General features: G+C 38.5%; 1 protein-coding gene and 1 pseudogene across 2 annotated transcripts in view; both read right to left on the minus strand.

The window, feature by feature from the left end:
- Window positions 1-1899: 1899 nt before the first annotated feature.
- On the minus strand, window positions 1900-6592 carry LOC146324248 (alanine aminotransferase 2-like; annotated as a pseudogene). The gene is made up of 11 exons (XR_014771188.1): window positions 6415-6592; window positions 5749-5838; window positions 5547-5655; window positions 5328-5461; window positions 4626-4869; window positions 4452-4531; window positions 4232-4368; window positions 3201-3375; window positions 2912-3067; window positions 2384-2496; window positions 1900-2298 (listed from the first exon to the last, which is right to left on the minus strand). The product of XR_014771188.1 is annotated as an alanine aminotransferase 2-like (transcript).
- Window positions 6593-15240: 8648 nt separating this feature from the next.
- LOC146324249 (1-phosphatidylinositol 4,5-bisphosphate phosphodiesterase gamma-1-like) overlaps window positions 15241-20600 on the minus strand; it is a 34018-nt gene continuing 28658 nt past the window's right edge. The window contains exons 24-32 of the mRNA XM_084723556.1: window positions 19234-19400; window positions 18959-19055; window positions 18639-18863; window positions 18144-18289; window positions 17906-18020; window positions 17641-17802; window positions 17361-17449; window positions 16295-16479; window positions 15241-15480 (exon numbers count right to left, since the gene is read on the minus strand). Coding sequence (XP_084579682.1) covers window positions 15420-15480; window positions 16295-16479; window positions 17361-17449; window positions 17641-17802; window positions 17906-18020; window positions 18144-18289; window positions 18639-18863; window positions 18959-19055; window positions 19234-19400 — 1247 coding nt within the window. The 3' untranslated portion in view covers window positions 15241-15419. The remainder of the gene's footprint in view (window positions 15481-16294; window positions 16480-17360; window positions 17450-17640; window positions 17803-17905; window positions 18021-18143; window positions 18290-18638; window positions 18864-18958; window positions 19056-19233; window positions 19401-20600) is intronic.

Raw genomic sequence — 20600 nt, forward strand, 5'->3', positions numbered from 1 at the left:
AGAAACAAGCATTGATAAGACACACAACTTACAGTCATGGAGAGGTTGTCATATGGTTGATAAGTGGGAATTAGTCACATGTGGATTTGAATCCTTAACTTTTGGATCCCCAGAGAAGGTGACTTACAGACTGCACCTCTGGCCACTAAAATTCAATACGTCAAAGCATCTCCTAAGTACATTATTTGCTCACTGCTGGAGTATTTCACCTACAGGGGGCTATGAATCCTTTGGACCAATTAGATGTTTGACTTGATTATTGACATATCAGGTAAGGATCCTTGTCCATTAACATAGACAAAGATCCTCCAGCAGATTGGCTGGAGGAGTAGGATCTTCTCAAGGATCTCTGTTAAATATGGGAAATGCTCATATTGATAATTCTGCAGTTTCAACGATATTAGCAGTGTGTTCAGTCATTTGGTCCACCAGTTTGGTTTAGACTGAAATATTTTAACAAATAACCATCAGATAAATTGTAATTTTGCAGAGACATTTATGGTCTCCAGAGAATGAATCCTACTGACTTCTGTGATCTCCAGACTTTTCTTCCAGCATGTGTTTGACATTTTTGTTTTTTTTACTGAAATACGTCAAACAACTATTGTTTAGACATACAGTGCCCAGTTCTGACACAGAGTTTTAGTCAGTGCCAATTACATAACCTTTTAAATACCAAAAAGGCATGTACTCATTTTTTTATGTTTAACTCACTTGTCATTTAACAACTCAGTCGTTCACTGATTTGATTACATTTTAATAGGATAACAAGTAATCTCTAACATCCCCACTAACGATACTGCACTCCCTTGGTTCCTCAGCAAAACACCCCCAAGGATTGAGATTGACCCGATGAACGATTCTTGACATATGCGAAGGACAGTCGTACACACATACCTACAGACATTTTCCCTTAGATTCTTGCATTTACACTTAGATGCTGCTGCCGCAGTCTTCACGGTCAGTCAGACATTTACTTACAAAGGTGATGTGCCTGCTCACAGCATTAGAAAAGCAAACTTTGAGGGCAGGCTATGGCAAAATTGTATGGAATATCAAAATCAGAAAAAGTAATATTTCTATTTGGCCAGAGATGTTTTGTTCCAAACCTGGTGACAACTGTCTAAAATTAGCTAGAAGAATAGTGAAAAAAAACGATAAAGTAACGGAAAATCCATCTAAATATGAACGGGCATATCAGAATTTTACTTCTGAGACTTAGGGTTATAGCCCAAACTGTAAAGTTTGTTGTTATAGAGCCACCATCTGGCCAAATTGTACCAAATTCAACGCTGCTTCCCTTGGGTCCTTATCCTTCACACTCGCCAAGTCTGAAGTTGATCGAATGATTGGTTCTTGAGAAAACTGAAGGACAGTCATACATCCTTACAGAGAGTTTTCTTCCTCTATAGTCAGATTGAGACATTCTTGTGTAAACAGTCAAGGCCCCCAGCACATGATCAGCGGTAGAAAGGCTTTGCACTGGCTGTCCCATTGTCTTCCTAGGGAGAGAGTGCCATCATCCAACCAAGCAGCACCGCTACCTTCGGCGTGGCACTGACTGCTGCGCCCAAAGTTCAAATTATTTGGACTTTGACCTCCTTTGCCGCTGCCTATTAAAGCACAACCGGTGAGATAACAGCTGAATGTCACAACGCAGGCAGATGTGTTGATGTGACACAAGCAGAGCAGACAGTGACTGATGGTCAAGTCTTGAAGGGAATCCCAGACCCGCGGAAGATCTCGCGAAGGTTCCCTTCCAGACACGACCAAAGAAAAGTGTTTCAGAGTTTCCCAAACTCTATAACACATAAGATACATTAAAAACAGACTACGACCTTGCAAGTAAACATAATGCCTGGCAAAATGTGAACAGTCAGGGTGAGTCCGGGAAAAAAATCTTATCTTGTGAAGGCCCCTTACAGAGGAAATTCTTTTTGTTGATTTTCTTTTGTTTAGTTGAACATAAGAATCTGTTAAAATTAGTCATAGTCATTCGTTCTAACAGCAGCTTGAGGGTGATTATAAATGATTTTAAACCGTTTGATAAAATTATTTCGGAAAAAAACAGCTTGTTAAAAGGACATGTAGCTTAGGGATTTCAGTGTTCCTTAGTACACATTTAAGATTTAAACTTGAGTTGAGGATCTGTCCTTCCTCATGTTGGGTCACAGTATTTCGCTTAATGCTTCAGTTTTTCGCCGGGGTGAGGAAGAGCCCGACAAGAGGCGACGGTGAAAGGAACCGAGGCGAGCCAGGACCTCCTCCAGGGTGTCCGGAGGAACAAGGACGCATAACCTTTGAGAGAGAAATCACATGATACGGTCACTTTCTGAGAAGGTAGAACATACCCGGCTAATGAGACAAACTCCATGTCTCTCACCTCAGATTGTGTTTGCCAGTTGTTTTACCATCCTCACATCCTGCTCCTACAAACACGCCTTCTTCCACCAATAACCTCTGACAGTACAGAACATCTGCCTCCACCTCCAGTATCTATAAACAGAGATGTGACGTGACACAGGAGACAGATGGCATCCAGATTACAGCAGAACAAAGGTGGGAAGTAACAAATACGCTGCACAATAAGATGTAACAATATAAAAAAGATGTAAAAGATGTAACGACAAAAAGGACATAAAAGAAGGGATAAAATGAAAGACCAAAAAAACTACACAATAAGATAAGAAATTATGTAACATGAAAAAGATGTAACAAGACAAAAAACAACATAAAAAAACATGACAAGGTACAAAAGATGCAACAAAATGTAAAAGATGTAACAAGACAAAAAAAATGACGCAAAAAGACTAAAAAAAGTCACAAAGACAAAAATGGCTTAACAAGACGAACAGCAATGTAAAGGATGTAACAAGACATTTTGCTTCAAGGACAAGTCACATTTTCCCACCTTGGCCTCTTCTATAATGTCAGGAGGTAAATGTAGGCGGGGATAAAGGTAGATTCCTGCCATCACTGGCTGACAGGTTATCCCTGGAAGATCATTCAGGAACTCCTGAGCCCGCTGAGCATTCTGGACCAAAACGGTCTGAATGAAGAGAGTCTCCTTCGAAAAAGAAAATGGAGAATACAACACAGAACAGTCAGGGGGCTGTAATATAGTGTCACTGTCAGATATCTTGATGCAGGACTCTTTAAAAATCATTTGTGATCCACAAGAGGCCCTGCAGATGTGTCACCTGCGTGTACGTGTCATAGGAAGCGTCTCCAGGTTGCGGTGGATTGACCATGAGATCCAGAGCCAGCTGTCCAGTGACTGGAGTAGTGATAGCATGACCCATCAGCTCATCGACAATATGCATCACTCCTGGGTCGACGTTGACCAACTCCATGTATCCTGTCCTCAGACCACACCTGGGACACAGGAGACACAGAACGTACAGAATTTGCTTGTTTATTCAGTATTAAGTCACATCTGCATCCATAGTTTCATGGTTGTCGTTGATCCAGTGGTGCAGCTGAGAAGACGTCTGACTTCTGTTTGGCGTTCAAGGCTGATATTATCAATAACTATTATTCTAATTATTAAAATTCTAAACATAATATATACACATGTATATAATTCTTTATAATAATTTAATATATGAGTGCCATAAAAAAGAATAAATCTATAATAGAATGACAAATGTAGAAATATACAGAGAAATATGCTGAAAAAAAATAAAAGAATCATACTCATACTCATCATTTTTTTATAGTTTTATAGTTTTTTTTATAGTTTTATAGTTTATAGTTTTTATAGTTTTATAGTTTTTTATAGCTGCCTATTTTAAACTCTATATTTCAGTGCTTTTTCTTTCCCATTTTTTTCCCTTTTTCTTTTTTGTTTCTTGCAAGGCTAAGCTGTCAATCAACGCAGGACTCATGTGTTCATTCAAGCAAAAGCATAAGAAAAAATAGGAAGAAAAATAAAGCAATGAAAATAAAGAAATGACAGTAAAATGACAATGAATAAAAATAAACATCTTTTTTAAACATAGTTCATATGCAAAAAAGAACAAATAACATAAAATAAATAAAAATGCTTATATGCTTATATTCTTTTATATTTTCTTCTTTGTCTTTATATATTCACATTTAGGTGGAAATATTAAGACAGTCTTCTATGGTTCCATATGATGCTGTCAGCAAACACACAATAGAGATATGATAGAGATTCACATCTGCAAGCACACAAAATGCTGCTGACAATATAAGTGACAAAACTCACTCTCCTATGCAGGAGCTGGACAGAGAGTGGAAGGACATCAACTCCACTGTCTCTGAGTAAGCTTTGTCCATCTCAAACAGCACTTTCTTATAGGAAATAAAGTCTCGGCCCTGTCCGTGCACTCTGTCCTGGAACACCTGGAGTGCAGAGGAAAGGAAATGAGCAAAATGCTGCCAGTTACTGAATCAAAACCCACCCTGAAGATACAGTTTGTGATCACCTCATCAACCAGCAGGAGGAGTCTTTCATCTGCCGCAAACTGAATCACTTCCTCTATAGATTTCCTGTCCTGCACATGACCTGCGAGGACAAACAGCAGCAGACAAACGGTGATGACAGCAAGCAAGTTTAAACAGGTGTCTTTAATGCAGCTGTTGTTGGTGCTGTCGTTTACCTGTGGGGTTTCCTGGGTTACTGATGTAAATGGCTTTGGGCTTGCAGCGCCCCCTAGTGGTCTTCAGAGCTCGGTGCAGCTCATCCAGATCTAAAGCCCAACCTCTGTCCTCCATCAGCTGGTAGGGGACCAGCATCACGCCGGCCTCATCCAGCAGCTGCGGCAGAGTGTGTGGGCAGGGCATCGGAGTCAACACACCTGTCTGAGTCTCCCCCTCCTTGTTGGCCAGCAGCTTCATAGCAACCTTCACACAAGAGATCAATATAGAAAACTAAATGCATCTTCATTTGGCGAGATCCATGATGTCACATTCTGTGCTTTAAAGACTAATTCATAAGGGATCATCTAAAGTGAGCAGGTCATTTATTGTGAAATAAAACCCCAACAGGATGATGCAGGGACCTGCTCACTGTACATTAACCCGCTTATTACATGGTTACTTACCAAGGAAAATATTTGGCACACATAAATGTGACACAAAATATTAATTCTAAAATAATTTTTGTGATACAAGAATTTTATTGTTCCTCCATAATCTAGGATCAGAACTGCATCCATAGCAACAGTCTGTTATACATAACGACCATCTGCTATACAGAAATAACAGACCTTAGAAGTGCTGTAATTGACCAATCAGAATTGAGTACTTAACAAAGCCATATAACAGAATTGTGATGATGCAGTAATAATGTTTGTTTATACCATAAGGGCGTGTTGAGAACCAGTACAAATACAGATGTCTTTGGCGAACGAGGGCACTCCAGCATCTCGTCTCGTGATGAACTCAGCGATGCTTTCTTTGACATGAGGTATGCCACTGGAGTTCGTATAGGAACCTGTGGATCAATCATGGGATAAGCTGTGTCTGTTCATTCATTTATCAGAATACCACTCTGTCCAGACAAGATGTCCAGTTCTCACCCACACTTCCTCCTTCACACGCCTCCAGGAGCCTCTGGGCCCTCTGCCTGACATCCAGAGGAAGATTTTTGTCTTCCAGCAGCTGAGGGTACAAACATACTGCCAAGACCTGACAAAACAGGGCAGATTTAGAAGAATATAGACAAGAATAATACTTATATAACTGTTTAAATGTATCATAGGTAGCACTGACAAAACAAACCTGGCGAACAAATGAGACTGGCTTCAGTCCTGCTTTGTGAGGATCACCTGAGCTGACATCAATCACTGCTTTGAAGGGTTTCTGCACCCCCTGCAGGAGAGCACATATAATGCAGGAGAGGATCACATCTGGTCTGGATTGTAGGCAAAAACAACAAAAACATTTACTTTCTTTAAGATGGTTAAGATGTTGAGGGCAAGGCAACGCAGCTTTATTTATATAGCAATTTTCAAACACAGGGGCAAAGAAAAGGCAAAGAAAAGCATAAAAATGAGTTTCAAAAACAACAAAAAACACAATAAAATAAAAGCAGCTTCTGTGTTTTTCAATCTGGACTCTATTTTGCAATTTTTTGTGTCTAATAAGTCTAATGGGGGAAAAAACTTTAAAAAAAAACTGATGTATATAAATAGAAAAAGTTATTATAGCTTGCATACCTATTACAGACCAATATACATTCAGAGAGGCAAAACTACACCTTAATGACAACATGATTGTTTGTCTTTTCAACATTTTTAATAGTAGTTTTAAACTTATTAAAAGTAATACACCTTCTGACATTTCCACTGTTTTGTTGCAGTAGGTGACTAAGCCATTTGACTAAATTTTGATTGGCCCAGACTGAGTGATGATAGTCTGTCTTCATGTTTGTAGTTTCACACTTACCAGCGCGATCTGTTGTGTGATGCGTTCAGCCAGATGCTGCAGTCCACTTTGTGGCATGACTCTGATCCCCCTCACTCTGGGATTCACATGTTGCAAGGAAGTCATCGTCTCTGTTCTGAAATGGATTTACTTGCCTTTCCAAGCTATTTACTAGCAACTACCGACAACAATCTCAGGAGCTTGGTCAGAGAAAGAGTAAAAGATTCAAACTGTGAGGAACCTGCAAAACGCTTCTTAAAATATATGCGCAAGAGAGCGGTACAGTAATGGCTAACTAGTGTATCACTTACGGGTTGTCAGTATGACCTGTTTCTCTGTTTTATAAGTAATCCTTCATAGTTATTTTGTTCTGCGCCTCAGTATGAATTCCTGACCTCGAAGGTGAACTTTGTACAAGTGAAAACTCTTCAGCGAAGTCTCATTCTTCCAGAGACAGAGTGAAGGTGTCGAATACTCCTTCACTGTGGCACATTATTGTTTGTCAGATGTGACACAATACAGAATGGCTCTGATGAAAAGATATTTTTGTGTTCCATCAGCAAACCTTGAAATTTTTAAATACAATGCTCATTTTTTTAAATAAAAACTACTGAAATTATAACCCCAATTCCAAAGAAATTGTGACCTTGTGTAAAATAAATCAACACAGAATGCAAAGATTTTCTCAAACTTTTCAAAGTGTATTTGTACAGAATCCTGAATTTACTTTTTTTTTAATATACACTCATTCTAAATTTGATGCCTTTAACATATCACAATATAGTTGTGACAGGATCGTGTTTACCACTGTGATACATCACCTTTTCTTGTAACAACACTCAGGCAGCATTTCAGAACTGAGGACACTACTTGTTTAAGTTCTGAAAGATTTTTTTTTTCTTATTCTGTTTGATACATGACTTCAGCTGCTCAAAAGTCCAGGATCTCTGTTGTTGTTTTTTGTGCACCACACATATTAAGTGGGAGACAGGTCTGACTGCAGGCAGGTCAGTTTACCACCTGAACTCTGTGATTCTACTACCTGAAGCTAAAATAAGCAGAGATGTCTCTGAAAAGACATTGTCTGGATGGCAGCATATGTCGCTCCAAAACCTGTATGTACCTTTCAGCATTAGTGGGGCCTTCACAGATGTGACAGTTACCCATGATGCCATGGGCTCTAACACACAGTGGTAAACTTCACCCCATATGCTTGTGAACGACTGAGTGCTTTGACGAGCCCAGTCATGATGCTGTCCCCTGTTACAAATTTACCTGTGTGGTGTTTTTTTGAACAATCCACAACTTTCACGGCCTTTTGTTACCCCTTTCCCAGTTTTTTTTTTTTTTAATTCTTGCAAAAAATACAGTTTATTGTTTGAGTACAAGTCAAAAAATATTTGCAAATAATTCATTTTTTAAATTAGGTTTTACACAACATACCCAACTTGAAGTGGATTGTAGATAAAATGACCTACAATAAACTTTCTGTGAGAAGAAGCAAGATGATTTTACTATAATATGAGGTTTAAAAACCTACTGGATGCATTGTTATAGTGTTCATACTGATATTTATTGATTTAGCTCTAAACACCATGTGTCGTGTCTGCGATAGGACCAATATAAAATATCATTTTCAGACAGAAATAAGAATGAATAAGTTCTGAAGTCATCTAAAAGTCTAAAAAAAATTGTTTCAATAAGAGGATGATTTTAATAGATGTAAATATTAAAAGGGAAAAACAAAAAAATACTTTTACGCATACTTAAGTATTTGTAATTAGTTACTTCCACAAAACATTCTGTAAAATAATTTCATGTTTTTCCATAGTCTTTTGGTAAGGTCAAAATGTTGATATTTCCTGTACAGCTTGTTGGTTGTCATTAACCTCCGGTTGAATCACCTGTCAGTGTGCAGGTCGTGGGGCGGGTTGTAATTAAAGGGCAGGACGTAGCAGGCGGCTACAGCGTCATTGTTTTCATTTGTAGTAAGTCAATTAATATGTACATAGTTTCTGTTAATATAGAGATGTGCCACCTGGTTGAGGACGTAAACTGTCCACCCAAGGTAAAAAACGTGTGTTTGGGTTGGTAATTTTGTGCCATATCTATGAAGTTTATTGACGTTTTTATGCTAATCGTGATTAGCCAGCAAGCTAGTATCGTTAGCATAACGTTAGCGCTTAATTTGGAAACTTGGCAGCCTGGTTTTAATTCATAGCAACACTTTAAGCTGCCGTTAGTGTTGCTGGCTGAGAGACAGGGTAACTCGGAACAAATTGGCATTAAAGTTTGTGTTTTTTCGTTTGCAGTGACTGAGGATGGAGACATTTCCGCTCAGGAACAGTTCTCCTCGGACCCACCTGGTAGACCGCCATTTTGGATTTCAGCCAGAAGCCCACTTGCACTCCTCGGCCATTCCCGTCATCTTTCCATTGCTCATGCTTCAAGTGTCATCCCAGTGGACATGTGAGTACTAACATGTATTTCATTTTATCTGTCATTCCCCTGTCACCTTACATCTATACTAGAGGTATCCAGTACATGTACAAACTAGCGAATAAGAGCCTAAATTGAATTAGTTAGTAGCTTTAGAAGTAGGGCTCCTGTCTGTGATAGGTACCTGAAATCACCTCGGCCAAGACACACAGGACAGTTTAAAGACTTCTTACATGTCTTGGGAAGCCACAGATTATTAATTAATTATGTGACAAGTCTGTCCAAGTAGTTGACAGTTGAGCTATAATCTCTCATAAATAGAGCTTGTATAGACCCAGTTTGTTCTTAACTAGAGCTGCAGCCATTAGTTAATCAATTGATTAGCAGATCATCAGAAATTAATTTATCATTCTCCAGTGAGAGGATTTGCTGCTTTCTCGGCTTTATTGTCATTGTATACTGACTGTCTTGGGATTTGGACCTAGTTAGGTAGAATAAGACTGAATGTGTCCCTTTGAGCTTCAGGTGAACTAAAGAACTTTACATGTCATAACTAAATCCTGTCGTCATTACCACGACCTGCGTTGCCCTTTTCTTGACATTGATTGTTTTGTAGATAGGTGTGTATATGTTTACAGTTTGGCAAGGAGCCTGACTTTAGTGGCTGTTTATCGAGAGATGAATTTGAATAGATTCACATTGTTGTCACCACAGGTGCTGTAGACTTAAAAATTGATTTGGCATTTGGAAGGAAAGGAAAACATAGCATGTGCTATATTAAGTTAAAGATTTAATTTTCATGTGGGGTAGTGTGTTTTGTTGCTCATGTGAACAGTATGTATAGGTATGTATGTATATATAGTAAAAAAAAAAACAGCAAATATACATGTCAACACCCAGAGAAAATAGATAGATATGGTACACTTAAACTGATAAAAATCTTTTTAAGTGGCTTAAACAGGTTTTGCTGCGGACCTTGTCCACATCAGTACATTGCTCAGCCTCCTACACCCACTGGGTGTCAGTCAGTACGCCTCCAGTTTGCAGAAACAGCAGGAGTACTGGTACTCCTGCTGTTTCTGCAAACTGGAGGCGTACTGACTGCCATTCACTGTAGGTAATATACTGCTTATGCATAGGTACCTCATACAACCACACTTCAAAAATCTAAACTATCCTTAAAGTCATGTAGTTATCCACTGTCAAAGTATTCTTTGACACAAGCCAAAATCTTAAGTTAAGTTTCAACTTAATGTGTTCTTGGATGTGAATAATTTACTAAAGCCACTACAAGCAGGCTTCACCTCAGCAAACTGCAACCCTTGTATGTCTGAATTCATATCAGCTTGCATCTAACAGTGCAGTGCTGGGTATGGATTTAATATAATTCACCAATTTAGCTTGTTCAGAGTCCAGTACATTTCTCATTATTAGAATACTTAGTAGACAGTCGCTCAAGCCCGAGGTGAAATAGGATGTAGGACTTAAATTACAGTGACCATAAGAGTCATTCCCTGCTAAAGCAACTGAATGCAGTTTACTGTAATAAAGGTCAAATGTTAGCTTTATGCTATTGTACAGCTTTTCAACACATTCTATGATATATTATTCTTATTATTATTAATATTATTATAATATATTTACTATAATAAATCTTAAAATGACCACAGATGTCATCAGACATCCAGGACACATGTTGAAATACTCACTTCTCTGACAGTAATGCTAAAGTCACAGTGGCCCCCTTTGAAGTTTCTATTCTGGGCCGGTTTGGCCCTTTAATGTTAATTAGAGTTCAAATTAATGATGAATCCTTGCTGAATGAGTGTCCGTTTATGTGTCGTAACTAATAATAATAAATAACTAATAATAATAATCTCGTACAGGCTGTAGATGTTGTTAATGGTTAAATTGAGCAATATGTTAATGAAATCTGGCAGGAAGTGAGACAGACAGGCAGTCACTGAACTCAAACTCCAGAGTGTGTATTTTAAGAGCAGTGGGATTTTATTTTCAGGATAACAGTCTAAACTTTACATTGACAGCATTATAAACAGCTGATTAGTGTACATTAACATACAATTTTGGCAAATTACAATATTGCATTTATCTTGCAGTGTTCCTGCAGCCAGTCTGAACTTCCCCAAGTCTGGGGAGGAGGGGACTGGACTAAACAATGTGCTTCAATCATAGATTGTACATTAAATCGGACTTCAACCTGTTTAATACACAGTATGGTCTATTGCTCCAACTCGCCATTTGGACAGCTGTACTTAAATTTTGAATGTGCAATTGCTGCATATTGCTCCTTTAATCTTTAATGGACAGCAGCTGCATTTGTTCGTTTTTAGTTTTTTGTAACTTAGACAATCATCATCAGTTCATCACCAACACAACATGAAGACTTTAGACCAGTAGGTTCTGAAACCCTTATAAGGAAATAGGTGATTATTTACCACTAACAACAGGGTTGTATAATGAGATTTCAATGTAGTTCCCTCTTTTGGAAGTAGACAATTATATTGATAGTGGTTTTATAATTAAACTGGCTCGATTGCGTGTGTGGGCGTGTGTGTAAGTGTCTCAGCCAAGAAGAAGTAGTAGGCAAACATTTAGCAGTAAAATTACTAATTCTGACTTTGTTTGAACAACATGTTCTAAGGAACACTATGTTTAGACATGATCTTGACTTTGGACATCACTAAAAGAGGGCCAGCAGAGCAACAAACTCAAGTTCATTTTGGTAAATTTTTGTTTTTTGCAGACTTTGTGCCTTCATTTTTGTTCTTACAGGGATCTAACCTGACTTTTTTCACCACCGTCCCAAAATAAAATTTAAATCAAACCATTATAAATTCTGGCTGTTAAAATTATTTCAATAAAAAAAATACAAGTGTAAACAGCAATAACATTTTTTTCCCCTAAACAAATCTGTATCAGTTAAAATGTGTGTGTCCTATATTTAGAATGTTTTCTTTCCTTTCCCTTGCCAACAGACAGCCTTTTCCGACAGGAAACTTACCATATTTTTCGCGCTATAAGTCGCTCCGGAGTATAAGTTGCAGGACCAGCCAAACTATGAAAAAAAGTGCGACTTATAGTCCGGAAAATACGGTAAGTTAAAAATCTCCCTCCTCACCACCAGACTCCAGTTACCTTACAGAATATGGGAGTTGCTCGTCCTGCTGCCTTGATTGGTTACTTTGTTATTTCTGACTTTGGTGTTTTAAAGAGCGGTTTAACAAGCATTATAACCAGATCATTGTGTTGATTAATCTGTTGAATATTCTTTCAATTAATCGATTAGTTGTTGGGTCTATAAAATGTTCAAAAATAGTGAAAAATGTTGATTAGTGTTTCTCAAAGCCCAAGGTGATGTCCTCAAATGTCTTGTTCTGTCTACAACCCAAAGATTTTCAGTTTATTGTCATAAAGGAGTAAAGGAACCAGCAAATATTCACATTTAAGAAGCTGGAATTGGAGAATTTTGACTTTTTTTCTAAAAAAAAAAACAACTTACTAATCTCAAGATACTTATGAATCATTTCATTAATTCTCTAAGCTCTAATTACAATTTCAGTTTCACATCAGAAACAGTTGTCTGATAACAAGGTGTAGCAGCGAAAATATTCAAATGCAGTGTATACTTAATAATAATAGGTGGCTTATTGTGTTTTGTTTCTCACTGTCTACAGCAGTACAGTGCTTAGCCTACTACACTGGTACTCCTGTAATACATTATGGATATGCACCTTACAAAACCACTCTACAAAAAGCAAACTATCCCATTAACATCAGTTGCTCTTATGTGCTGTAATACTGCACTTCAAATAGCCTCACTTAAGACAAAAAATTAGTAAAATGGCTGTTTGTCTCTCTGTTAAATATAGGGCTTTATTTTTGCCTTACATGTGTTTCAAAAAGACTGCACACACAGGAGTACATGAAAGAGCTTTATTAAATGGAAACTTGCACAGGATTTTTAATGCAGAGTAATAATACTGGACAGTTAGCATAGATACGGAGAGAAAACACAACTCGAGTCAAATCGCCTAATACACAATGTCTATAGGCCGAGAAGACGACCTTTGCATAGAAGTCCCTACCCAGTGCAACTGTAGCATAGGGAGAAAGAGAGAGGTTTGTGTCTACAGGGACATTTAAAGGGAGCTCCAGGTACACAATATTAATTTCTACATAAAGTTACAGTCTCTTCAATCTGAAGTCCATTATCATTCTTCTATTATGTTCTTTCATCTAATAAAACAGGACCTACACCTGTCTGATAAATAAAAGAAGTTATATACAATGAGAAATTAGACAGGAGGATGATGGGAAGGTGAAGTAGCTACAGAAGGTGGGAGGGAGGGGCATTATTAAATATGAAGCCATGCAGTGGGTCGAATTGAAGCTGTTTTTGGCAGATCAGGACCAGTTGAGCCACATCTGTTGATTAGAGCCAGATGATGGGTACTGATCCTGGTCGAGAGGTTCAGATGTGAGGCGTGAAATCTGAACCGGCAGGTAAAAAGAGTGCTTAGCTAGTTTTCAGTGATAGCCCTTGTTGTTCTTGTTGTCGTGTGTGTGTGTGTTTGTGTGTCCGGCTGTGACGAACACACCTGAGCCCCTGTGCAGGTGACATCCAGCGGGCACTGCGAGGAATGTGGTGTTCCTCTTTCTCCCCCCCCCCCTGCTCGCTGTTCTCGTGCCTCTTTTGAAGGTAGTATAGATGTATTTAGAGCCCTTTGAAGAAGTACTAAAAAAACTTCTCTGTGTGGTTTGGTGAGGATTTGTTCATCCAGTTTGTGCTCTCCCAGGTTGGACAGGATCGTCTGTGACAGGAGTTCATGTGATCACCCAAAAAAGACTTGGTCTTGATTAGGAGGAACAGACTTCAGTCTTTAAATCCTTTTGAACCCATTTCATGAGTAGTGGTCCGAGCCAAACCAGTGAATTCCTCCTCCAGTTGGTTAGTAGTTTTCCCTTAAAGGGCCACTATTCCAGTTGTAGAGAAAGCAGTCAGTTTTCTTTTACTTTGTTAAACACTAGAGTAATTATACTCCACAAATCGCAATATCAAAGGCACATACATGATATTCACTTTTTGCTACGTGTGCCCTCTGCTCCCTTTTCCATCCACATATCTGAGATTTTTTTTTAATTCAATCCACCTGTGTAACCTGAGTTTTCTTCTCCCTTATATCCTGTTTTTCTTACTGAAGACCAAAACACAGTAAGAGTGAACTTGATGGGCTTCAAACTTTATTTCCATAGGCATCTCTTGTTTTCAGTTCAGTTTTGTGGCATGTTATATGATCATCTACACTAAAAGAAAGTTCCAGTTTCTAAAGTTATCAAAAAGCAGCCAGTCCAAGGAGATTTATTTCTTTGCATGAAATCTTAATTCTGTTCAAAAGCATTAATATTTTGTTTTGTTTAGAGTTTTTGTTGGGGTGGCAGTTAGCCAGCACAATAATTAGTTGACATTTGCAACACCCCAATTGCATCTCATTATTAAAATGGGATCTGTATCTAGAGATGTTAGCTAGATAAAAAATGATCCAATCTTGCCTTTTGCGTTTACACCTTGTATTTTTAATGTTCTCAGATTCCTCATTTCTGTCTGTATATCCTTTGATAGCACAGAACAGACATATACTCAGAGGTGTGTCTCTTATAGCCTTGACGCTTGTTTGTTTGCTTAATTTGAACAACCTATACTTTATTTTGACCGAACATGCTTTTATCAGTGTCACGTTGCATATGGATGCTGGCCTGGATTGCATTTACATCTGCCTAAGATCCAAACACAATGCAAGCCGGACTACCTCTAGCTAGGGGCACGCAGATCCAATCAGAATGCATTTCCACCTTACATTAACACATTTTTTTCCTTATCAGCATATCCACATACAGATTGCATTTTAATATCAATATTTATACTGTAAGGATTATTTTCTCAATTGATCAAGTAGTTATTTGGTCCATAAAATGTTGGAAAAGTAGTGAAAAATGCCACTTATTATTTTAAGTTCAAAGTGGCATCTTAAATAGGTTGTGTGAAAACCTGGAATCAGCAAATATTTTTTTACTTGTGAAAATTACTTCAGTGATCAATTAATCAATCAACAAAAAAATAATCTGCAACAATTTTGATAATTATTTAATCAAGTTATCATTTCAACCCTAATTATGGTAGTGAAATTTAGAAAACTTTTGAAAGTCTGTTTTCTTTGTAAGTTTGTTTTTTAAATATCAAAAGAAACCCATCTCCAATCTGCTCTTAATGTGTTCCAGCCTTCAGCCATGATTGTTTTTATAGCTTAGTTTTGTGAGTTTTTTTCAGTCCATGAGATGCTTCTTGTTTGTCACTTTTTCCTCTGCTGTTAGTACAACAGTGTGCAATAAAAGCTCACATTTTATTGTGAAGGAGGAACATGTTTTTGTTTCCAGTTTAGAAATGGATTGCATGTCGCCGCTGTAGAGAGCCTGTTGTCCTCTTCAGGCTGTCACTGCACAGCACTGGTGGCAGCCAGTGTCAGGCACCGTTTGTGTTGGACTTCAGCGCTCTCTGGTGGACGGGAGCATTAGCTGCGCTTCGCTGCCACCTGCTGCCTCAGTTTCTCCCTCCTCTTCTTCTCAATCAGCCTAGAAAAAGAAAAAAAAATGTAGTATTTTGCATGTCAAGGGTTCTGTTGTACGCTTGTGTGTACTTTCAAACAATGTCATCATTTTATTTTTATATTATACTTTATATTTGAAATGATTTATACTGTGTTGCTGTAATTTTGGAGCAATCTCTGGAACACGAATTTCCTTTAGGATTGATAGATTTATCGTATATTATTTTGGTTGGTCTACAAATGAGAAAATTCTTATTTTAGAAATACAGTTGAATTCAAGTCCAGTTACAGATGTCACAGTTGTAAGTAACTGTCCTGTAATAAGTACATAATGAAAAATAACTGCTTCAAAAAACAGTATATACAAAATACTATTAATGCAAAAATATCAAAAGGGAGAGCTGACAGAATTAGTTTATGAAGCAACTGACATAAAATTAATCTAACAATTTCGAAAATCAAGTAATTCTTATGCAAAAATAGCAGATATTCACTGGTTCCAGCTTTTTAAATTGAAATATTTTTTTATTTTTATTAGAGTAAACTCAGTAAAACTACCTTTGGGTTGTGAGGCTTTGTTTGGACAAAGGATTTAAGATTTCACCTTCGTCTCTGGGAACTTTTGATGGACATTTTTTTCACATTTGCTGAAACTGAAAATGTATATTTAGTAATAGTTGCAGCCCACCAAAAATAACAAATAAGGTAATAAGGTATGGGTTTAAGTATATTTTTTAATGTTATTATTAAATACCTTTTTTTGTTTGTTTGTTTTATTTAATGTCAGTCTAAAAAATCTAAATCTTCTTCCTCAGCGTGTGTGCTGTGCGATCAGTCACCTGCGGTTTCGAGCCTCCACCAGCTCACTCAGCTGGTCCTGAGCCGCTCGGAGCTCCTCCAGACTCTGCTGGTAGCTGAGGTCCCCTGACCCCGACCTCTCCAGGAGGGAAACCTGGTTCGACAGCTCACTGGTTCGATCCCGCAACCGCTGGATGGACATGTATAGGTTCTCATCGTCTTCCTCCTGCAGCCAGCCAAAGAGAGGGATGAAGAACAGCAAGGAAAGTGTAAGTTGGAGCTTGTGGATGAATGTGTGTGAGAGGTTGAGTGACAGTGGTGCTGGTTGATGATTTTGTGGTGGCAGCACTCTGAAAAAGATAGTCAAGGTGACTTTTTCCCCCGCAACATTCAGCTCTTCCTGAAGGATCTCAAGGCATTCCCAAGCCACATGTGATATATAGTGTAAACAGCTTATAGCGTCACACTTACAGTCAAATACTCAAAAAGGATCAGCAAGTTTGGGACAGAATCATTCCTGTGCAAATGCTGTTTAAAGTAATTCTGAGTTTGATTCAGATTGAAGCTGTTGTCAGGATGCATTCGCTTTTGCACTGCCTGTAGGCACCTACATACTATTTGACTAAAACTTTGCGTTATGAACCCACTCATGTTGTTCTCTCCTGCTTAGATCCTTGCTTGTGTTGTAGTAGGTTGTGGGTTGCTTTGGATAAAAGCGTCTGTAAGTGGATTATGTGATTACAATTTCATTTTGACATGTAAAAAAAATCACTAAAACTGCAGTGAATCTTTTTTGTTGTTTTTTTTACTAGCAGTTACGTTTTTGCATCTGGCTTTTCTCTCAACGAAAAACAAGCTCTCCTTGAAGTTTATGACAAACTGCCAAAAATGAGCCAATCACATGCAGCAGTGAATCTACAGTAAGCTATATAGATACAGTGATGTAATAGTGTATTTGAATAACAAAATTCTGCTGCACAAATTATGAATCCAAGAAAATTGTAACAAGACACTAATAAAATGAGTTATAATTAATATATTTAAATAATACCAACATGGTAATTAAAATAAAATTAAAATTAAAATATTGACACTGGAACTGTGTACCTTGGCATTGACGATCTCTATATGGACCAGAAGTGAAGCCAACTCCAGCTCTTCACTGTAGCTGTTTTTCAGAGGGACGCTCCTGTAGCCTGACGACACGCAAGACAAAATCCAATCAACACATAGAAAATAAGCAGATTATCTTGTTTTTGTCAAACATCAGCAGGAAGAATTTACAATATCAGCTGTAGCTTGGGGTTTTTCATACTTAACAATGAAATTTGGATTTAAAATAAATGGCAGAATTGTCAAAAATGAGCATTTGTTGTTCCATGTTCACCTGTTCGCAGCAGTCGGACGGGGTAGGTCGCCTGTGCAAGAAAGTTTGGATCACTGAACATGTCCTCCTCATAAACAGTGAAGCGCAGAAAGGAGAAGGTGGGGTTGTGGATGTCAAACACAAACTGCTTCTGCACCCACACAGGATTCAGACCGTTATCAGCTGGGAGGGTCAGGAGGAAAAGACAGGTCAGTACACAGCCAATGAAAACTCAACACTCAGTGCACAAATTGTGACGTGAATGTAAATCAAGGCTATTTCTTACCTACGACGTCTGTCTTGCACTTGCAGCTGTCATAATCAGCTCCACAGATCTCCACCTCCACAAAGGGACAGACGATGCTGCGGCCGTTTTTAGGCAGATGACGGGCTCCAAGCACCTGAAACAGGAAGAGGGGAAGAATGTGAGAAGCACGTCCAACACTGAAAATGTAACAAATCTAAATATTAATTCAATCCAGGCTAAGGTGTTTAATTTATTTTTACACGCAACCTGAGCTGACCTGTAATTGGATGGTGATTGGCTCCACGTGTAAGGTGTCCTTGTCAAAAGGGTCAAAGGCGTCGTCCCTCATGATGTCAGGCTGAGGAACGTAGCCACTGCCGCCTCCGAGCATGAACAAGGCCTGGTTCAGCTGCATGGGTTTGTCTACACACACACACACAGTCATAATTATTCAATACACGTTTTTCATGAGTAAGACCAAAACTAAAGATGCTTTTAGATGCTACTTGTAACCTATAATAAAAAGAAATGTTTACAGCGGAACTTAGTGCTTAACTATTTTGTTTTTCAAAATAGTTGGCAGTTAATTTAATAATCAGTTAATTGTTGCAGCTCTAATTTTAGGTGAAACTTTAAGTCTTCCAATTGTTAACAGAAAAATTACTTATTATATTTTAAGAAAATGTACCTGCTGAACTAACTAAACATATACACTCAACTGTCTTTTATTTTTACTTTTTTCGTGTAGGTGACTGCTGCTATATGTTCTGACCTGGGGTCTGGAAATTGAGCGCGACCAGCTGGGAGCCACAGAGCCACATGGGAAGCGGGTCGTAGTTGGACGAGTCCAGCCTCTGTCCGCGTGGATACACTCTGGACAGCTGACGGCGGTTGTACTGCAGGAAGCGTTTCCCTCTGCCGCGAGTCGCAAACTTCTCTGCCTTTGTCTCTGGGAAGGAGGACATGTCCCGGTAACACGCCCTCTCCGTCCCGATCTCTGGAAGCAGCAACAAATCACACAAATCCAAAAATTATGCACTGAAACGGTTTAAAAATGAGGCAAGAGAAGAAGAGAGCAGTTGGAATCCTTACTGTCCTCGTTGAAGGGGACAGGTCTGCAGTAGACCACAAGCTCAGACAGCTCCACCGCGATCTTCTTCCTTCTCTCCATTTGCTTCTCCTCCTGCATCTGTTACCATGGAGATAAGACAACCATACTGTTGAGCAGCAATACGGTCACAGAAGGGGGAAAAAGTTCACATTCATGTACACATTTATGTGCTGCTGTAGTGTTGCTATCAGAAAACTTGTACCCAATATTCATTTAGCTTCACTTGAGACGGAGAAGACAATTGTGTCGTACTGACCCGAGCATCAGCGTTCTGCGTAGCCTCTCTGATCTTGCTGACCCAGCTGGTTAAGTCCTCCAGACTGTCGGCTGCCACATCCAGAGACTGAACAGGGTGAGATGACAGGTGCTGGGAGTGGATCGTGCACACGTAGGGCCGCGAGTTCTTCCCATCTTTGTGAACCACTGGACAGATGGATAAATGGAGAGGTTCATGTGAGAATTATGCTGCTTTTTGACAATTTGAGGGGCAGCAGGACATAGTCAAAAAAGTTAGATTGCAGTTACTTTGACTGAAATTTGACGTGATTTGATTAGTGGGAATGCAAATATATTTTTTTAACATCTGAAGAAAAAGATTTTTAGGCCTCGCTATCTATGGAGCACTACTGTACTTCATTATTATGCTGTTTTCTCACACAAGTTTTCTTTTTCAAAAAAATGCAATGGTTCTGGTTCTGCGATTTGGATATTACATGTGGATAAACAGTATAATATATACATATACTTGTAAATATTGTAATTATTGTACAGCCCTCATTTCCAACACATGAGAACATGTCTGACGCAAACAGCTTCCTTTTTTAAGGGGTAATTTCCCGACCTGATTCAGGACGTTGTTTGGAGTTCATAAATGGAAATGGCTCATGTTTACTTACAGATTTTAAATATCACTGTGGCCCAGAATAGTGGACTTTTAAAACCTTTGTGTTACACTAATAAAATCCACAGAGTTAAGTTGTGAGTTAGAGCGGAAAATGTGATTGTTTTAAGACCAATCTGGTCGAGTGTGTAAAATGGATTCACTAGTATGTTTGTGTTTTCAAGCTTTGGTTGTAAAAGTTAATTATGTGGAAAATTGCGGTGGCTGGCTAAACGTGAAATGGTACTTATCCACTTTGACAATTTAATATGGAAATGCTGTGTAGCAAACGCAAAAATGCACCCAAATTGTGTAATTCGTTTCCATGAAATTGTTGTATTGTTTGCTTTTACATGATGTTCAATTCTTGGTGGGATATTGTTTATTAAACTACAATGCAAGTGCCAATAACAACACTCTTAAAGTGATATCAGTATTAATAGAGTACTCAATGTGGTATGATTTCAGGTGGCATATCGCTCAACTGTATGGGTTGTAGCTGCTGCAGTAGTGGGCCAATCACATCGTTAAATTGAAGAACAGTTGTGAGCAAAACCAAATCTTTGTTTTTTTCAAGGTCTGGGTACAAAAAAGGATCAATGTAGGTATTGTTTAACTAGAAAAGTTTTGATACTACTTGGTATTGGGTTATTTCTGTCAATTACTTAAAGGTATTGAACCGCCTACTGATACCCAGCCCTGGTCTGACTTAAACTGCAAAATTTAAATTGGTTGGCTGATCT

This window comes from Lutjanus erythropterus, chromosome 7, assembly GCF_056507025.1.
Source record: "Lutjanus erythropterus isolate fLutEry1 chromosome 7, fLutEry1.hap2, whole genome shotgun sequence".
Classification (NCBI taxonomy): domain Eukaryota; kingdom Metazoa; phylum Chordata; class Actinopteri; order Lutjaniformes; family Lutjanidae; genus Lutjanus; species Lutjanus erythropterus.